The sequence below is a fragment of the Patiria miniata genome, unplaced genomic scaffold, assembly GCF_015706575.1.
Source record: "Patiria miniata isolate m_02_andy unplaced genomic scaffold, ASM1570657v1 HiC_scaffold_27, whole genome shotgun sequence".
Taxonomy (NCBI): Eukaryota; Metazoa; Echinodermata; class Asteroidea; order Valvatida; family Asterinidae; genus Patiria; species Patiria miniata.
This window is the reverse complement of record NW_024037066.1, coordinates 3399578-3417928: the sequence shown is the minus strand read 5'-3', so window position 1 is coordinate 3417928 and position 18351 is coordinate 3399578. Positions and strand designations below refer to the sequence as shown.

Below are 18351 nucleotides of genomic sequence, written 5' to 3'. Positions count from 1 at the left end.
GAGGTTGTGGAATGCTCGAAGACATTTCCGTCATTTTTTGGGTATATGTAGCCCAAGGTGTGATGAAATAAAAACGACTATTGTTTCTGTCATGAAATGAGTGCAAAGGGTACTTTTGAGAGCTATTTTTCAGGTCCTGTTTCGACCAGAACGTGCAATTTGTGTAAAAGTCGTCGTTGCGGGCAGCAAACAAAACACAGTAAATCGTGACGTAATAAACAGGACTCGTTTATGCTACTCTGCATCGGGAGTCCTGTTTATTACGTCACGATTTACTGTGTTTTGTTTGCTGCCCGCAACGACGACTTTTACACAAATTGCACGTTCTGGTCGAAACAGGCATGACAGGACTTGAAAAACAGCTCTCAAAAGTACCTTTTGTACTCATTTTATGACAGAAACAATAGTCGTTTTTATTTCATCACACCTTAGGCTACATATACCCGAAAAATGACGGAAATGTCTTCGAGCATTCCACAACCTCTTTAAAGAAGTAGAGTCCAGACAGTACATCATTGATAACTCTCTGTACTGATGACATCACACTTTGTTTACGTGTGCGCCTTTCTATGGGGCTACAAAACCTTCATCCCTACCAGACTCCAATAAGGAAGCACACATGTAAAACAAAGTGTGACGTCATCAGTACAGAGGCTTATTACAATGTAATAATGTACAATCAACAAACTTTGTTGTTTGAACAGAAATAACGCTTAAACAGATGACAAACGTGTCTTCCATAGTGGGTTCACTCATGTTCAGTGTTCATAATTTCATAAATCTCACGAATAAAGTTAAGCTAATGAGTTGGTTACTTTCTCTCTTTTTCAGGAACAGATAATTTATAAAACTAAAAAATGTTTTGGGAGTTTTAAAAGGAAAAGTGCAATGCCAAATGAATAGAGTTTCCCAGATGGATGTTGAATAATATATGTGTTGAATAAAGCTTTGTTGATAACACTAAAAATATTTTTTTAAAAATGATTAAAATACAAAAAAAATCTGATTTAAATAAATAAAATCCGATTTTTTTTTTTAAAACCATTATACACCCAGGATTTTTAACAACCCTGGGTGTATGTAGAGTAAACAAAAAGGCAGTTGAGAATCAGTTTATATCATTAATAAGGGAATAAATATGAGCTTGGCCCGGCCCGATTTTAAACGTATAACTTTTAGAACCGGTTTTAAACGTACTTTTTTAATACCAGTCAAGCACCTAATTGATCCCCTCCGTAAATACCTTTCGGTCAAAAATTCAGAACAAGTCAAAAATTATAAATTTCTAGTGAGTTTGCTCAACAGTTTTACTTATGTTTTGTGAAACACTCCTCTAGCTATGTTTATGATATGTGCCTCACGCAAGTAGTACTAAACATTTCCTTATATGGAGATTGGCGCGCGCATGGCACGTACTGCGTGAAGAACGCAGCTGTGCCAAATTTTTTTTTTTAAAACCAGTCAATGTTTTATCAACCGTTTAAAACCACCAAAGTGACTTTCTTAGGTATTTATGAAAATCTAATTATATTTAGAAAATGAAAGAAAAAGAAGGATCCCCTGGGTTGTATATTGAATCAGACAGAAAGACATGTGAAAACCAACTCCTTTTGTTAAAATATAAAAATTCCAAACTTACAACAATATACAAATTCATAAATAAATTTGAAAACATACTGCAGATAAATCTCCCTTCAACATAATACCCAGTTCATAAAATGACACTGTACAAAAAAAAATTCCTCTGATTTACTAATTATACATTTTCAAGATATTTGCAATGTTAAATGCAGAACTACTATTGACCGAAAACATTCAATTGTCTTATTGAATACATATTGATTTTACACATTGAATAAATGTGCAAGCTTTCAGCAAAACAATATAGAAATATCAACAGAATCTAAGTCCAACATAGCATATAATATTCTTGGAACGGATTGCATACAAACTCCATTCAAAATGCACACTTCTCAACTTGGGTACAATAAGAAAAATTTCCTTTTGCTATTTCATCCATTTGGCAAATATTTGAAGTGTTCACTTACCGAGTCATACCAGCACTGCACGCTGTTGTTGGCACATTCACAACCATCACTGGCACAATCTCCATTTGTGCAAGTACACATCTGAATGAAACGGAAATCAGAAAGGAACGATTACTGTTCATTTCTGAAAGAACAAAAATGTCTCAAAAGACAAAAGTCGCATTGAAAGTTTCAAAAAGCAATTAATTATTAACAGGTATTGTGATTTTGGACCAAAATCTGAGTGAGGTTGGTGGATGAACTCCACTCTTTAGCAATTGCTGGGGAAAATTTGTCGAAAATCGAAATTTATGTAACGGGTTGACTTGAGTCGTTCCTAATGCTGTTTGGTTCAGCATGACTCAGAAAAGCCAGTCTGAACAAGATTGTTTTCTTTTACACTGCTATTCATTAATCTGTATCCAAAGTGTGAGATTTGAAATTGTGCAAATGGAAAGTTCAAGTTTAGTGCATCACAAGTGCATCACAAGTGCAACACAAGTCCATCACAAGTCCATCACAAGTCCATCGCAAGTCCATCACAAGTCCATCACAAGTCCATCACAAGTCCATCACAAGTCCGTCACAAGTCCATCACAAGTCCAGTCACAAGTCCATCACAAGTCCATCACAGGTCCATCACAGGTCCATCACAAGTCCATCACAAGTCCTCCAGTCCCAAGTCAAGTCAGAAGCTATTCAGCTGAACGGTGACAAAGGCATTTCTTTGTTACTCTTCTCAACTGTTACATGTGACTGGACTTGCGAATTGACTTGTGATTTACTTGCGACCACACTCAACTAAAGCACTGCAACCTACCGGTGGATTTTTGATGCTGTGGTTGATATTGAGCGGTTTCGTCTCACAGCTCTTGGCGACGTAATGGAAATCGGTTGGTATGGGATCGTCATTGACAGCGTTGACGACGGTGATGGGAAGTGCTTCCAGACCACGAGCTATGTCACTGGAAAGAAAAATAGGAAAAATGGGAAGTCATTGGAAAAGTCAGTGGAAAAGTGATGGGAAAAAAGGGAAAATTTACAGCTCTTGGGAACATAATGGAAGTCAGTTGGCATGGGATTGTCATTGATGATTGAAGACAGTGATAGGGAGTACTTCCCGACCACGAGTTATATCACTAGGAGAAATGGGATAAATGGGAAGTCATAGGAAAAGTGGTGGACTAAAATGGAAAAAAAAAAACAAGTGGGAAAAGTGGGAATAGTGGAACTGGTGGAAAACTGTCGGAAAACTTCATTGACAGTGAAGGAAAGGCCATGAGCTATGTCACAGGGCAAAATAGAAAGTAAGTGGAAAAGAGGTGGGGAAAATATGGGGAAAAATAGGAAAAAAATGGGAATTCATTGGAAATGTGGGGGGGGGGGGGATTTACAGCAATGACAGCATTTAGGACAGTGATGGGAAGGGCTTCCAGAACATGAACTATGTCACTGGGGAAAAGATAGGAAAATGTGGGAAGTCATTAGAAAGGTGTTGGGAAAATATGGGAAAATATGGAAAAAGGAGGAAAAGTGGGAAACATGAAATGGCAAAAAAAAAAAACTGTGTAAACTTTTTTCGGCTGATTCTTACCGACTGATGATCTTTTCGGTCCTGATTGCTCGATTACCGGTCGCCAGTTTCATCTTCTCGTTGACCTGTAGAGCGAGGGCGACGTCAGAGTTGGGCTTAGCACAATCTAACGGCGTCTCTTCTTCTTGGTTGGTCACTGCAATGTTGGCGTTGCGTAGAAGCAGCATGCTAAGTAAGGAGAACAAAAAACGCATCTTGCTTCACACAATGGAAATCGTTACAAGATTCAGTTCAAAAGGAAGGGAAGTATTTCAATTTGACTTTATAGTCCAAATTTATGGGACAACAACTTCAACATAATAACTCAACACAAGTGTAGAAAATTGACCAGTCAGATGGTTTATAGGGGAAAAATTAAGACATACTTACGTAACACAGCCATAATTATTCTCTCTGGAGGCAATGTGTCTGAAAAAAAAAAAAAACCAAGAAAAAAAACCCATTTGAAATAATTTATTTGAGCAACATATAAGCTAACTTATCTTTGAATATTTTGTCCTTAAAAAGTCAAACAGGCACTAAATTTAAACATAAAAATACATATTCACAAATTGACCCTACACAAGAACGTCTACCTCAAAGTAGACAATTGCAAAACCCCAACATTTAAATTTGTTTTTGTCGATGTAAACAAAATTTGGACTTGTGGTTCGTGGTCACAGCTTCAAATTCAGCTATATTAACACTAACAGAACTAAACCCATCAAACCCCATGTTTTGTTGGAATCTGTCAGGATGGGTACAGTACCTTTAAACTGACAGTCTTTTACATTGGGTTGGCACACCTCCAGAAACTAAGTCAGAAATACGTGTGTGCAGTTTCCCATATGGTGTTGGAATTTGCCAGGATGGGTATATGGTTCCTAATAAATCATGCTAGGGAGTTAGGGTTAATAAAATAATTGACGGTAAAAACCAGCGGATGTTTTAGGCATGCTGTAAGGGTAAGGGCAGTTTACTGGCTGGACTTACAGCGGTGTGTCTCCATGAATGTTGGGTGCATGCACATCACTGTGTCTGTTGAGAAAGATTTCAGCTACGTCTTCGGTGCCAGAGAAGACGGCCCAGTGAAGACCTGAGTTACCCTCCTGAAGGAAAGAGGTTTAGATGATTGGTTTCAAGATAATCGCAACAAAGCTACACGGTGAACTTATTTATGCAAATAAATCTCTTATAATAATGTTGAAAACAAAGTACATTACTGGATGTGGAATTTATTCTCTCCTAAATCCTAACCCTTCAAGATCCTTCAGAATCTAAAAGGTGTGAATGGGATTTAAGGCGCTAACTTCGCATGGTGTTTGATACCCCTTGAAATTTAAGCACAAAGCAGAGTTTTATGACATTAGCTGACTTGAGACTCGATGATTTGTGATTGACTTGTAATTATGATGACTTGTGAAGACTTGTGAAGACTTGTGATTGACTTGTGATTGATTTGTGATTGACTTGTAATGACTTGTGATTAATTTGTGATTGACTTGTGATGACTCGTGAAGACTTGTGATTGACTTGTGATTGACTTGTGATTGACTTGTGATTGACTTGAGATGGATTTGTGATGGACTTGTAATGACTTGTGATTGACTTGTGATTGACTTGTGATGACTTGTATTGACTTGTGATTGACTTGTAATGACTTATGATTGACTTGTAATGACTTGTGTTGACGTGATGACTTATGTTGACTTGTGATTGACTTGTGTTGACATGTGATGACATGTGATGACTTGTGATTGACTTGTGATTGACTTGTGCAAGGGTGTGAGTGACCACTGATAAAAATAGCTGAAAACAGCTGAAAAAGGAGTAAAAAAGCTGAATTTTGGAAATCTCCTATGCTTTTGTACACAGCAAGTGAGGGAAAAATGCTGAAATCCAAAAGAAAAAGAGCTGAAATCAGCTTTAAAGCTGAGATTTCACACCTCTGCTTGTGACTGCCTTGTAATTGACTTGTGATAACTTGTGATGAATTGCAATGAACTCCATTGCAAATCTGGTACAAAAATTGTGCCAGAAATGTCCTGCAAAAGTGGACGATTTTGGAGGATTCAGGAAAGTTCCTATTGACCATGTCTAGGGCGTTAGGGTCAAAGGTCAAGATTGCAAGCATACCTTGTCTCGGATGTTGGGATCAGCCCCTCGTTCAATCAGATACTTGACGACAGGTATGTGTTTATACTCAGCAGCCCAGATGATTGGTGTCCAACCGCCATCGTCCTGCCCAGCAGACAATCAAATAGAAGGAAAAGGTCATCAAAATCATGCCAATCGTAATTAGTTGTTACAATTAAACTGAAGTAATCACAATGACAATACATTTGCTTGGCAAATATACCTCTAGTGAAGTTATAAAATGATTGATCAAATTAATTCCACTTTTTGCTACGAATGTTGAATTTATAGGACATTAGTACTGGGACGTTTGAGGTACTTGCTAGATTCTGATTGAGTGATGTGATGTAAACTAAGGTAGTTCAAGACAGTGTCGTAACTGAAAAAGAACAGAAGACTACCTTTGATGGAAGTTTAGTTTCTTTGAATTGGGTACTGCAATCTGAATTCTGCAAAACCTCAAGTAACTTGTTCAGTCAAGAGAAAAACAAATTATTCTTCTTGGAGAGAATGAAAACCCCAGTGACAAATTGTGGAAATCATGAAATTTCAGTAGAAACTGATTTTTTTCCAGACAATGCATCCGGTGAGGTTTAAACCCGGATCTTGGGGATCCCTAGAGATGTGCGTTGACATACCTGAGCATTAGAGTAGATTTTCCTGAGACTCATGATGAATTTGACTGCTTCAAAATTGCCATTCTTAGCTGCAAGGTGTAAGATGGTCATTCCTTCATCGTCCTGTACAAAGACATAGCAACTGATAGTCAGAGTAATGTACTGATAGAAGTGTTCTCCAACTTCGAAAATATAAAGGTCGGAGCTCTGTCAAAAAGCGGAGGGGGGAGTGTATATGCTGGGGGCGCTATTTACAGACACCTTTATGCTAGGGGGCGCTATTTGCAGATGAACATGTAATTTACGTATGGATAACAGCTTTTAGGCCATTTTTAACAGTTAAGTACAATACTGGCTCAGGATCATTTTTTCCCTTAATACATCAGTGACCAGGGACTCTGAGGCAGTTTGGCCTTGAGACTTTTGACCTGAAGGATTGCCACAATGGGCAGGCTTTTCAGTTTGACAAGTGTTGCACGCTACTGCTTTTGACAGTTTCTAGCCAAAATATACCCTGGAGGGTAAGGTTAGCCCCACTTGAAAGCATAGTGGCAACTTTTGAAGCATGGGGGGTACCTCAGAAAGCACAGCAGGGCACCAGAGTATTTTTACAAGTTGGAGAACACTGTAGATAGGCCTTGTTCTTGAACGAATTGTTGCTACAATTCAAAATTTCAAATTTTTACAATCTTTAATTTTAAGTTTTAAGAAAAGGTACTAAAATGTTTTAAGAACAGGATATTTCTAGTGTTTGTAACTAGAAAATGGTATCTTTGCGGCGCGCTCATTCGCTAAAAAAATGGCCTGGAAGGTATTTTATTTATTTATAAAGTTTGTAAAGTTTCAAAATGTTGGTTAGTGCGGTGGTAAAACGTATCATTTTTGTTATAAAATGAGAGATCATCGTTACCTTGTGCTGTACAACAGCACCGTGCTTGATCAGGTATCGCATGGAGTCATTATGGCCATTCTCAACTGCCATGTGCTGTCATAAAAAAAATAAATGACATTGGTGATCAATAAATTAACACTAAAATCAAACTATCAACAACCCAGCAAAAACACACAAACACAACCCAAAGTAACCCATCTATACCCACACAAGTCATAGCCAAATCGAGTCAGCAGCCCAGTTTAACCCAGCCCAACCTCGCTACTAATCCACGACTCTATATCCATTCCAATGGTGTTTTATGATCTTCGTCATCAACTTCCCAACGAGCCTGAACTGACCAAACCCAACCTGAAGTAACCCCATCTACACCCCCACCGTTTATAGCAAAGCCAAGTCAATTACCCAGTTTAGCTCAGCCGAACCCAGCTATAAAAGTGTTTTATGATCCTCATCCTTGGCTTCCGACCAAGCCTGATCCGACCTAACCCAACCCAACTAGCCCATCTATACCCACAACGGCTATAGCCAAATCAAGTCTATCCCAACCCAGCTCTCTACCCTCATGACCCTATGCATACCAGTGGTGTTTTATGATCTTCATCTTCAGCTTCCATATTAGCCCCGGCCTGTAGCAGCATTACAATAATCTCCAAATGACCCGCTGCAGCAGCGGGATGTAAAGCAGTCTCCTGATTGTGGGCGGGGAAGCGATAATTTGGGTCAAAACCTTCCGCTGTAACAAAAAACGAAAGAATTGTTTCATTTTCTGGGATTTTAATAATGCTTGATAAATCTGTTCAAGGTTAGGGGCCAAGGTTTACAGGGACCAAAATTTAACAGGTGGATGCAATCAAGAGGTGGCACAATGGAAAGGTGACCACCATAATGGACAGGTGGCCAAAATGGGCAGGTGGCCAAAATGGGCAGGTGGCCAAAATGGACAGGTGGCCAAAATGGACAGGTGGCCAAAATGGACATCTGGCCAAAATAGAAATCTGGCCAAAATGGACATCTGGCCAAAATAGACGTGTGGCCACAATGAACAGGTGGATGGCTATAATGAACAGGTGGCCACGATGAACAGGTGACAACGATGAACAGGTGGCCATAATGGACATCTGGCCAAAAAGCCAAAGTGGCCACAATGGACAGGTGGTCACAATGGAAAAGTGGCCAGAATGAACAGGTTGTCACAATGAACAGGTGTCCAAAACAGACATGTGGCCAAAATGGACAGGTGGCCACAATGAACAGGTGGATGGCTAAATGGACAGGTGGCCACAATAAACAGGTGGCCACAATGAACACATGGCCACGATGAACAGGTGGCCACAATGAACAGGTGGATGGCTAAATGGACAGGTGACCACATTGAACAGGTGGCCACAATGAACAGGTGGCCATAATGGACAGATGGCCAAAAAGCCAAATTGGCCAAAATGGACAGGAGGCCACAAAGAAACCGGTAAACCGAAAGTAATTTTCCCCCTTTATCATCTCACCAAGCATCTGGAGTACTTTGCCCATTTCTCCTTGTGCGGCTGCTGCGTACATACTCTTGGGGATGAAACGGCTTCGTTTTGGCCTGCACAGAAACAAACACACCCTGAGTGAATACACAATAGCGATGGTGACAAAATACTGATTCAAATGAATAAATACCAATTTAAGTAACAAGAAGTACAAACTCTGACAACTTACCACTAAAATAGAGAAGATTTCTGCAGACAAGCCAATGCCTAGAAATAATTATGTTTACTATCCTTGCTAAGTGTCAAGGAATGATATTCAAAATTTGACACACAAAAAACGAAGTTTTGCTATAAACTTACGAATCTGCATTGAGATATTCCATGACTGCCTCTAGCACATCCCGTTTGGGTCCGGGTGGTAATGGCTCTGGTAAGGACAACAGACGATACCCAATCAACTATTACCAACGGTTGATATATAAGACATGACAATGCAATGATCACTTTATTGATTAGGCCAAAAAAAAAAAGTCTACGGTTTCTGGTATGCGCGCACGTCGCCGTAGCCATGCGCGTCGGCAAAATGAAAATGTTTTTTTTTCAATACAAGATGATGTTTCAAAACCGCCAAACTCACTGGTTTGACTGGAATTCTGCTGCTGCACAATTTGAACGTGTTTTTAGATGGGGTTATGATCGAGAATAAGATTTATGTGGCCTCTCTGGACTCCCATATATTTGCACTAAGTTTAGTCGGACACCATTTGCAGTCATCAGCCGACATTTGAAGCCAAAAAAAAAACAAAAACAGGTAACTGTTTTGGGGCAAGCTCCATACCAGAAACCGGAGACTTTTTTTTTTGGCCTTAAAGACTGATGTAGCGGATTTAACAATTATTTAAGGATATTTTAGATAGAGATTGCTCGAGCTGACACATATGACCAACAGAAATCACCACCATAGAAGACAGAAAATAGCAAAGAAAAAAAAGCAAAAACAGATTTGTGGGAAGATGAACATAAAGCCCACTGCACACCTTTCCGATTTTACCAGTTCATTGGATCATCGGTTCACCGGTACGTTTTTTCCCCTCTGTTGCGGAGACCACAACGTTATGACTAATTCCGCTTGTAATCAGTCACATGATGACCAGTCACATCAATTTTTAATCATGTGACTTCCTTCATGAAACTGATTGGTGAAATCAGAGTGCTGCCAGCACACCTTTCCGGTGACGTCAAATCAGAAAGGTTTGCGGCCGGCTTAAGATACATGAATTTGCCTGGAATAAATCTAATGGTGCAGACACAACTACCGCAGCAACGCTGGTGTTGTCTTACTCTGTTCCCAAGAGCTTCTGTCTTTTCCCCCCCCCCCCCCCCCCCCCCCCCCCCCCGAGTACAGAAATGTTTGAGAAGTAGATCCATGACATTCTACAAAAAAAGATTTGACTGAGAAATAATGGGAAAAGAAGCAGATAAATTGGCTCACTTGAGGTCAGGGTTGTTCCCGATTTCAACGTCATGCTCTTAGAGGGTAGGTCTGCATAGCCTTCCTCTTCTGTCAGTGGCTCAGGTTTGTCCATCTTGGTAATGCTCATTTTAGCTCTGAAAAAAAATAATACACGATGAAAAGATGAAATCCTAAAATGTTGTCTGGTGGAAATTACCAGTTGGTATCAGTTACAAAGAAATGACTGGAATATACAATGTCATTATCAGTACATGTACATCTACATTTTGGCCATACTATTTTACCAATAAGGAGCATTTGTTTCTGTACTGCAGATTTACTGTGATTTCAATGATGATGGAATCATCAAATCTTGATTTTGACACAAGATTTGGAGACAATATTCTTTCGCTCTTACCTTGGTCCATGTTCGGCAGATTCCTTCTCCCCGTTTTCCTTCACCTCCGTTTCTACTGATTTTTCATCGTCACGGCAACCGGTCAGTTTCCCAAGCAACGACTTCGGCAACCTGACCACGCCGCTGAGGATCATAGACTTTGGTATCTTGCGTAGCGTGGCCATGTTCCCGTTGGACGGGATGGAGATTTCGCGTAGTCCCGCGGTGTTGCCACAGTGTGGACAATAGAGGGCGCCAGCTAGGTCCATGATGCACTCTCGATGGAAGTGGTGGGATTTCTTGTCGTCTCCTTCTGGGTTGCACACCACTACCACTCCCTTAACATGGTAAGAAAAAAAATGTGACAATAATCGATCTTGTAATATTCCGATTGCTTTGTGGTAACTATTTTGGCGATTCAACACAAATTACGTAGATCGGTTCTCAATTAAGACAGATGTGTGTGGTTCCTTGATTGTGGCTGTTTCATGTACATTTTCAAAGAATTGGTATAAACCAATATTGTACATTCAAGAAATCTTTAAAAAGTGGCAATGAAACAATTTTCCAATTCCTGACAGAGTTAAGTGAAGTGTCATGATAGATGCAAGAACATTCCTACAAAGTTAATGTTAAATATAAAACATTTGCTCTTGCTGTAATTTTCAGAAATGAATGGATTTTGGGGCAAGTATTTTACAGTAAATATTGTTACATTGACCTGTTTAAAGTTTGTGTTCGTAGATGATGGAAAAACCAAGAACAAAATGCTGTTTTTTAGTCTGGTTCCTTGACCCTTCTTCAGATGAAACGGAGCAATTTATAGATGTCTGGGAATTGTCAGGTCCTGGAACCAGACTAGCTGGCTTGCACCCGTTCACAGATGTATAACTATTTGCAAGCATAATGTGGACTAACCACATTTGGTAAATTCGGGGCAGTATTTGAAACATAAAGTTTCCACATTTCTTGAAAATGATAGCACACCAGGTGCCATGATTTCACAGGATGCTTGAGACTATTATTCACTTAAAGTCAAGTAAGGTATTTCATAATAATTTAATATTTTTTTTTTTTGATGTTGCAAATGTTGTATATTACCTTTTAAGGTTATTTTCTCAAAATTTCCATTCAACAGTTTGGTGTCTCAAACTGAGGGATCTTTTGTTCTTTACCAAAATAAAAGCTTATTTACATTACAAATAAAACAAGTTAATTAATTTTACTATCATGATTCTTGTATCATCATTAGTTATCTAAGGGATAAGTTTCAGTAAAAATATTTAAATTTCTCACCGTTGTACAAAAGCAGCCACATCCTGGGCAGCACTTGTGTTCAGTCATCAGTGTTCTGAAATAACAATTACTTGTGAAGGTCAAATACAATTGCTTGTTATGGTCAAGTAGTTGCATCTGTGGTGGCAAATGATCCGTATCTTAATTACAGTCGACTCTCGTTATAACAAACTCGTTCGGACCTAGCCAAATTGTTTGTTATATCAGAATTTTGTATTAAGAGGAACATCAGTCCCATTCATTGTGCACATAAATGCACAGTCGGGACCAAGGCTTTATGTTTGTTATAACCAAAATTTTGTATTAACAGAGTTTGTACTAACGAGAGTCGACTGTAATACTAACAGCAGTTTGGATAACAATGGCTCCAGCGCAAAACAGGTGACTCTAACAATAATAATTGAAAATATGTATGCGCGGACCTTCAGGTTTTGGGCAGCTTGATAATTTCAACTAGCACCATTTTGGCGTTACTTTTTTGTATTTAAATTATACATTTGCTAATGTGTCTACTGGCAATGCACAAGAAAATGGGTTAAGTACTTGGTACTTGTTAGTATGAAAAGGTATCTTATAGGTATGCTGAAATTATCTTGGCAAAAACACTGCTTTACCAAAGTTTTGAAAACGTGTCTTTGGTGCGATAGTGCCATAGATCTCGGCAAAAAAAAAATATTTCGAGACTGGGTACCCACTAAGCCTGACTGATCTGACCTAACCCAACCAGAAGTAGCCCATCTACACCCACATCTGTTATTGCTAAACCAATTCAATTACCTAGTTAAGCCTAGCCAAACCTAGCTATCAATCCACATGACTCTACATCCATACCAATGGTGTTTTATGATCTTGGGTAGCTGTTACCATACAAAGGTACGCAACCATATTTTACCAAGGTTTTGGCAATGGTTATGCAGTTCGTGTCCAAAATTGCCACTTGTATCCACACGAAATGAGCACTGTGGTTTTATTCAATTAGACTGCTATTGCGACTGCTTACCGATGGTCCGAGCAGAAGGCGCCGTACGGAACCCTGGAGGATGGACGATGTAACTTGCCTGTGTTGATCTTATTCTTACACTCGACCAACTGAAACAAAAATACAAAATAACGATGACTTTTAAGGTGATACTGCCCAAAGTGGCACATGAAAAGGTATGGAGGTTACCAGGAAATGGTTCATAAGGTAAATTCCCTATGGTCAACCAGAAGAATGCATATCTTACATCATGGTGAAAGATAGAAAGAGTCAGAAACGCAGTTTTTGGTTCAAAGTATAAATCACTTATCATTCATGAATCCACATTGGCCTAAGATGTAATGATGTCATGCTTTGTTTACTTGTATGTTTTACTTTGGGAGCTACATGTAGGTGGAACAAGGGGACATTGTCCTACATTTCAGGCCTATTGAGCTGAACAATTCTTGGTACTTCTAGAGGACTCTTCTACAGGGTTTCTCCTTGCAGACAAACCTTCATTAAAGTCAGGACTCTGATGAAAACCACTGAAAACTGGGCCAAATGACACGGAACTGTGAAGGGGAATTGTTTGCTGAGGATTTTTAGGTACTAAGCACAAAACAGCTGGGAACCAGCCGCCAGCAATATATGTTGCATGACATTTTGGCTGGTAACCGGTATCTGCTAAGCACATATCTTCCCTGCTTAGCAAGTATCAGTGGTAAGTAGTGCCATGACATTGGCTATAACTATAAAGTCAATTCACTTTGGCTTTGCAATCGAACCAGGGACCCAGTGTTCAAGGAAGTACCAATGTGACAATCTGATTAACCATTACAATCTCGACTCAACTACGTGGAGCTGCTTAAAGGGCTCACATGCAATGTAATTTTGTTTAATGCAATCCTCGAAAATGCACCTTTGTGTCCCATTTAAACTTATTTTAAAGTTTCGTTTTTGCCATGTTCAAGGGTATTTTGGTGCCTTTTTGGTTTTTATGCTAATGCAAATTTCCATATTCAAGTGCACAGGTGTGATGTCAGGCAGAAACCTCAATGTTACAGATATTTCAGCACCAAAAGTTGCCAGAATTTTGGATATTTTGCCATCGTGATTTTTCTTTTCTTTGGTGATTCATTGTTGTGTCAGTACATGGCAGTAAGCCGATGAGCAAACTTTTCTCACAAATGTTTTCAATGAGCAAATATTTTGGTTCACAATTTGAACAGAAAACCCCTAAACTGAACAGTGTCTTCCTGAAATGGCATCACAGCAACAGCACCCTCAGTTGTCCGGAAAACCACGGAAATTTATAAAACGTTTAAAGAAGTGCACTTTTCAATAAAATTAACCATAAAAGGGATGTCAAAGTTACACACAATGTGTTCCTAAGAAAAGTTCACGGACCTTTTATCAGAAAAATATTGATTACCAAATTGATGTGATAAGCAAGAATCAGATGAGAACCACTTTATAAGCCATATACATCTCATTGGATTTTAGATGGTAACCCTTCTTGTTTTTGCTTACCAAATATTAATGGTAAGCAATTTGACCTACCTCGCTATCAATGACTTCCAATGCTCGACAAGTTGATAGGATGATAGACGAAGGACCTTTCTGCTCCATACGGCAACAACAAAGAGGTAGCTCAGACTAACCAAGACAATGAGAGGTAATACATAATTTATCAGTTGAAAACTGATAAGCAGGGTTCGAACCTACTACGACCAGAATGCCATCTATGTACTACCATCTAAGCTATACTGACCTTTAACGGCAGTCTCCCAGATTGCCATCGTTTTGATCCATAGAGTTAATCAATAAAATGGACTGAAGCAGAGTTCGATTGCCACCAAGAGAACACCACATCAATGAACTACCATTTGAGACATTCTTGCCTCTGTTGGCAGTTTTACCAATTTGCCAAGGAAGTAAGATAATTTGGTACAAGGTTATTAAAGGGAATGTACAACATTTTTCTGTGCTGCAATTTTCACAAATAAATGGATTTGGAAGATTAGTATGTTAATGCAAATATTGTTAAACTGACTTGTTTCACGCTTTGGGCTTGTAGATGCTGGAAAAACCAAGAAAACCAGTCATGTTCTTGTAGTCTGGCTTCCTGACCTCACTTAAGATGAAACGGAGCAATTTATAGACTTTGGGGAATTGTAAGGTGAAAGAATCAGTCTAGCAGGCTTGTACCCCTTCACAGATGTGTAATCAATTGCAAAGAAAATGCGGAATAACTAAATATGAAAAATTAGGAGCACTTTTTGAAAAAAAGCCAGTTTTCTCCAACGCTGGTCGGCCGACCAGCGTTGGAAAAATACAGTTTTTCTTGAAAATGTCAGCACACCAGGAGCCACGATTTTACAGGATGCTTTAGACTGTCATTCCCGAACAATTCAGTAAGGTATTTTGTGATAATTTGATTATTTCGTTTTTTGATGTTTGCAAATGTTGTATCTTCCCTTTAAGAATCACTCAAAATCTTTAAGTGAATGAAAATTAAAATGTATAAGAATGTTATATGGTGAGAAATAAAGATATGATTAACGGTTAGCAATGGTTGATACATGGGTGTGCAGAAACTCAGAATGGTATGATCTGTTTATCAGAAATGGTAGAATTCAGCATTTTGGCAAACTATGACGACTTCAGATGGTGTTGAAGTATCAACTTGAAATGTTTTGTCCAATTCCATATTCATGGATGAAACTTATTTATCCGATGGTGTCTCAACGCTAAACCAACTCACCTGAAGATGATGATTGCTACTGTTGTGTTCAACGAGATTTCCTGCAAAAAAAATCAATTTCACAAGGTCCTTCTTTGTTACAAGATCTTGAATAAAATTGACCAACAAAACAACCTGTTATTTACAGTCGAACCCTGATAAGAAGAGCACTGTTAATACAAAAGCATGCTTATAACAAGCAAAATTTTAGGTCCCAAGTCTCTGTTTTTCTTTGTTTCCATTATTGTTAATTCAAGGTACCTGTTATCACAAGAACATCTGTAAAGTCCCAAGGACATTGTTATAAAGGTGTTCCACTGTATCTTACTTTACCAATAGTTACTGGTAACTTCACACTGCCTTAAAATCCAATTTCAGTTGCAAAGTTCACTCTATGTCAATCTTTTTAAGTACTCACGGACCTTCACAGAGCTTGTTTTGTTGTAAAGAAGGTTTAGAATGATAAAATAACATAAAGGCTGGAATTTTTTTTTTTACCCTGAGCCAAGTAGTCAACTTCTGATTCCAAGCTGGCCACTGTGGAGGAACTGCTGGATCTCTTCTTGTTCTGACCCGGCGGTTGGATTTCACTGCCAGCTTCACTCAGGACATCTGTCGAGTCTGTAGGGAAATACCAACACAATGAGTAACATGATATCCAATTATGCAACAGGTGCGTCTTGTTCAATTACCAACAAAAGGTTGAATAAAGAAGTTGACTAGTGAGGGCTTCAAACCTGCAACCGCTGGAATGCAACACCAGAGCTCTACCAACTGTGCTGCACAGGTCTGTGGAGATGGGCTCTTAATTTGTCAATTTCTTCAATCAAAAGAGGGTTAGGTATCTTTTAGTCCATTTTGGCTGGAAGAGCCTTCACTTCTGAATTTGTGTTGCAACTCACCAGAATCATAGCTGTTGAGTTTATTTGCACCTCGTCCAACACGATGTCGCTTCATACCAAAGTGCGTGTGTGTGCGAGGGCGCTTTTTCTTCTTGATGACATCAGATGGGCAGGTCTCTGTTGCCGATGAGTCGGGCGTGGCTGATCCAGCCGCACCCACAGGGAAATCTGCAGCCAGGGCGTGGCGTGGATTGCATGACGACGCGGTGGTGCCTGGTATTGGGGTTGGGTTATCACGATCGGTGGACTGTAGCTCGCCACTAGGGGGCAGTGTTTGGTGCATCGGCTCCGCTGAGGTGATATCGGGAGGTGGTTGGTTATCTAATTCTGGTGTTTCGTCGCTACCACTCATGTCTTGAGCTTCAAGGTCTCTGCTACTGATCAGCTTAGGAGGATCGTCGTCCATGAAAACGTCTTGGTCATCGACTTGAGATGAACCTGGCGATTCCATCACGTTAGTGTCCCTTGCTCCTGATTGTTTCATTTTCTCGACTTGGTCCTCAAATGCGCTGTGACGTATATCAGGGGCCGATTTCTCTAAGCCAGTTTTGGCATCATTTGAGGTATTGGTTTGAGGTGATGATTTGTGCACGAGTGGTTGTGTGTGTCTTTCAGACAAGATTGTATCGGCGTCAACTGGAATACCGGCTTTCATTCCGGGGCGAAATGATGATGTCGTGGCCAAACCAAGCATGATCGCCCGTTGGATGACTGGCGGTATCACCAGCGAGGCGGATTTCAGTTTTTTAGTGACTGGTGAAGTTTCTGCCACGGCAGCGGCATTACGTTTACGACTCTTGTCGAGATCAAAGTTCAGTTTCTTATCTTGATTAGCTGTCCTCTTCCCTGATCTCTGGTTTGCAAATCGAACCTGATGTGGTTTTTTATGTGAGCCCTCTGGATTGGTGGCTTTGTAGGCCGGATTCTTTGGTGTTGGACATGATTTCCGAGCGGTTATATGCCGTTTTGGTGTTTCGGTAGGTTGGTCAGTCGTACTGCCTTTCAACTCCTCATTTGATGGTAAACCATTCTGTACTGGTTCCAGTTTAAGAATAGTCATACTAAATTTTTCGTCAGCAAGCTGTACATCATGGGAATGACTACTGATGTTTTCCCCTTCCACGGGACATGACTTTCGCGCAGCAAAATGTCTCTTCGGCACTTCCCCTTGACTGGACCTGCGAAAATCAAACCTTACTGGCAATGCAGCCCGTTTGCGGGCGTTAAAATGCACTTTTCCTTTCGGCAACGGCAACCGATTGGCATTCGGGCCAGTTTTACGCGCCGTTAGTTTCGATGGAGATTTCATGAGCTGTTTAACCAATTGTGCTTTTTTGCTAGTCGCGGCTGAGGGACCCGTCTTACGTGCAGCTGTTCTGTGCACTGGTTCCCCTGCGTTGCGGACCACTCCTTGCTGCTGTGACATCACTGGCGCTTGTTCGGCATCACCGGCTTCTGTCTTCTTGGACGATGGTTTATCGCCCTGCACTGAGTTCCTAACTCCCCTCTCAACATCACCTTGCCGTGGAGTACGCCATGCATTCTGGGATTCCCGTCCTTTCTGTGACTGACGATCCCTATTCACAAATACTCGCTCCACACCTCTTTGGCCCGAATTTTTAAATGACAAATCCTGGAACTGCTTACGGGTTGACCGCTTTTGAACCGTCTGTATCGGAGGAGATAAAAAGAAACACTTAGGAATTTATACACAATTACAGTTTCCCCCAGTAGCCACTTTTTTTTCCTCAATGGCATGAACACAGAATTTTCCTTTGTACAAAGCTTCCATAACTTTGCGTCCCCTTTCAGTGAGTATACCACAGTGACCTTTGACCTATTTGACCTTAGTTGACCCGAGGTCATTTACTATTTTTTT

The 18351-nt window shown here is 40.0% G+C and overlaps 1 protein-coding gene across 2 annotated transcripts in view; it reads right to left on the bottom strand.

Moving 5' to 3' along the window:
- LOC119734154 (histone-lysine N-methyltransferase EHMT2-like) overlaps window positions 1-18351 on the bottom strand; it is a 36302-nt gene that overhangs the window by 16789 nt on the left and 1162 nt on the right. For both annotated transcript variants that reach the window (XM_038207500.1, XM_038207499.1), the window contains 19 exons: window positions 16473-18141; window positions 16069-16191; window positions 15592-15632; window positions 14388-14483; window positions 12867-12955; window positions 11867-11921; window positions 10592-10908; window positions 10213-10328; window positions 9081-9147; window positions 8751-8833; window positions 7827-7981; window positions 7264-7338; window positions 6375-6476; window positions 5737-5841; window positions 4594-4709; window positions 3991-4029; window positions 3622-3789; window positions 2848-2992; window positions 2049-2129 (listed from right to left, as the gene is read on the bottom strand). In XM_038207500.1, coding sequence (XP_038063428.1) covers window positions 2049-2129; window positions 2848-2992; window positions 3622-3789; window positions 3991-4029; window positions 4594-4709; window positions 5737-5841; window positions 6375-6476; window positions 7264-7338; window positions 7827-7981; window positions 8751-8833; window positions 9081-9147; window positions 10213-10328; window positions 10592-10908; window positions 11867-11921; window positions 12867-12955; window positions 14388-14483; window positions 15592-15632; window positions 16069-16191; window positions 16473-18141 — 3642 coding nt within the window. The remainder of the gene's footprint in view (window positions 1-2048; window positions 2130-2847; window positions 2993-3621; window positions 3790-3990; window positions 4030-4593; window positions 4710-5736; window positions 5842-6374; window positions 6477-7263; window positions 7339-7826; window positions 7982-8750; window positions 8834-9080; window positions 9148-10212; window positions 10329-10591; window positions 10909-11866; window positions 11922-12866; window positions 12956-14387; window positions 14484-15591; window positions 15633-16068; window positions 16192-16472; window positions 18142-18351) is intronic.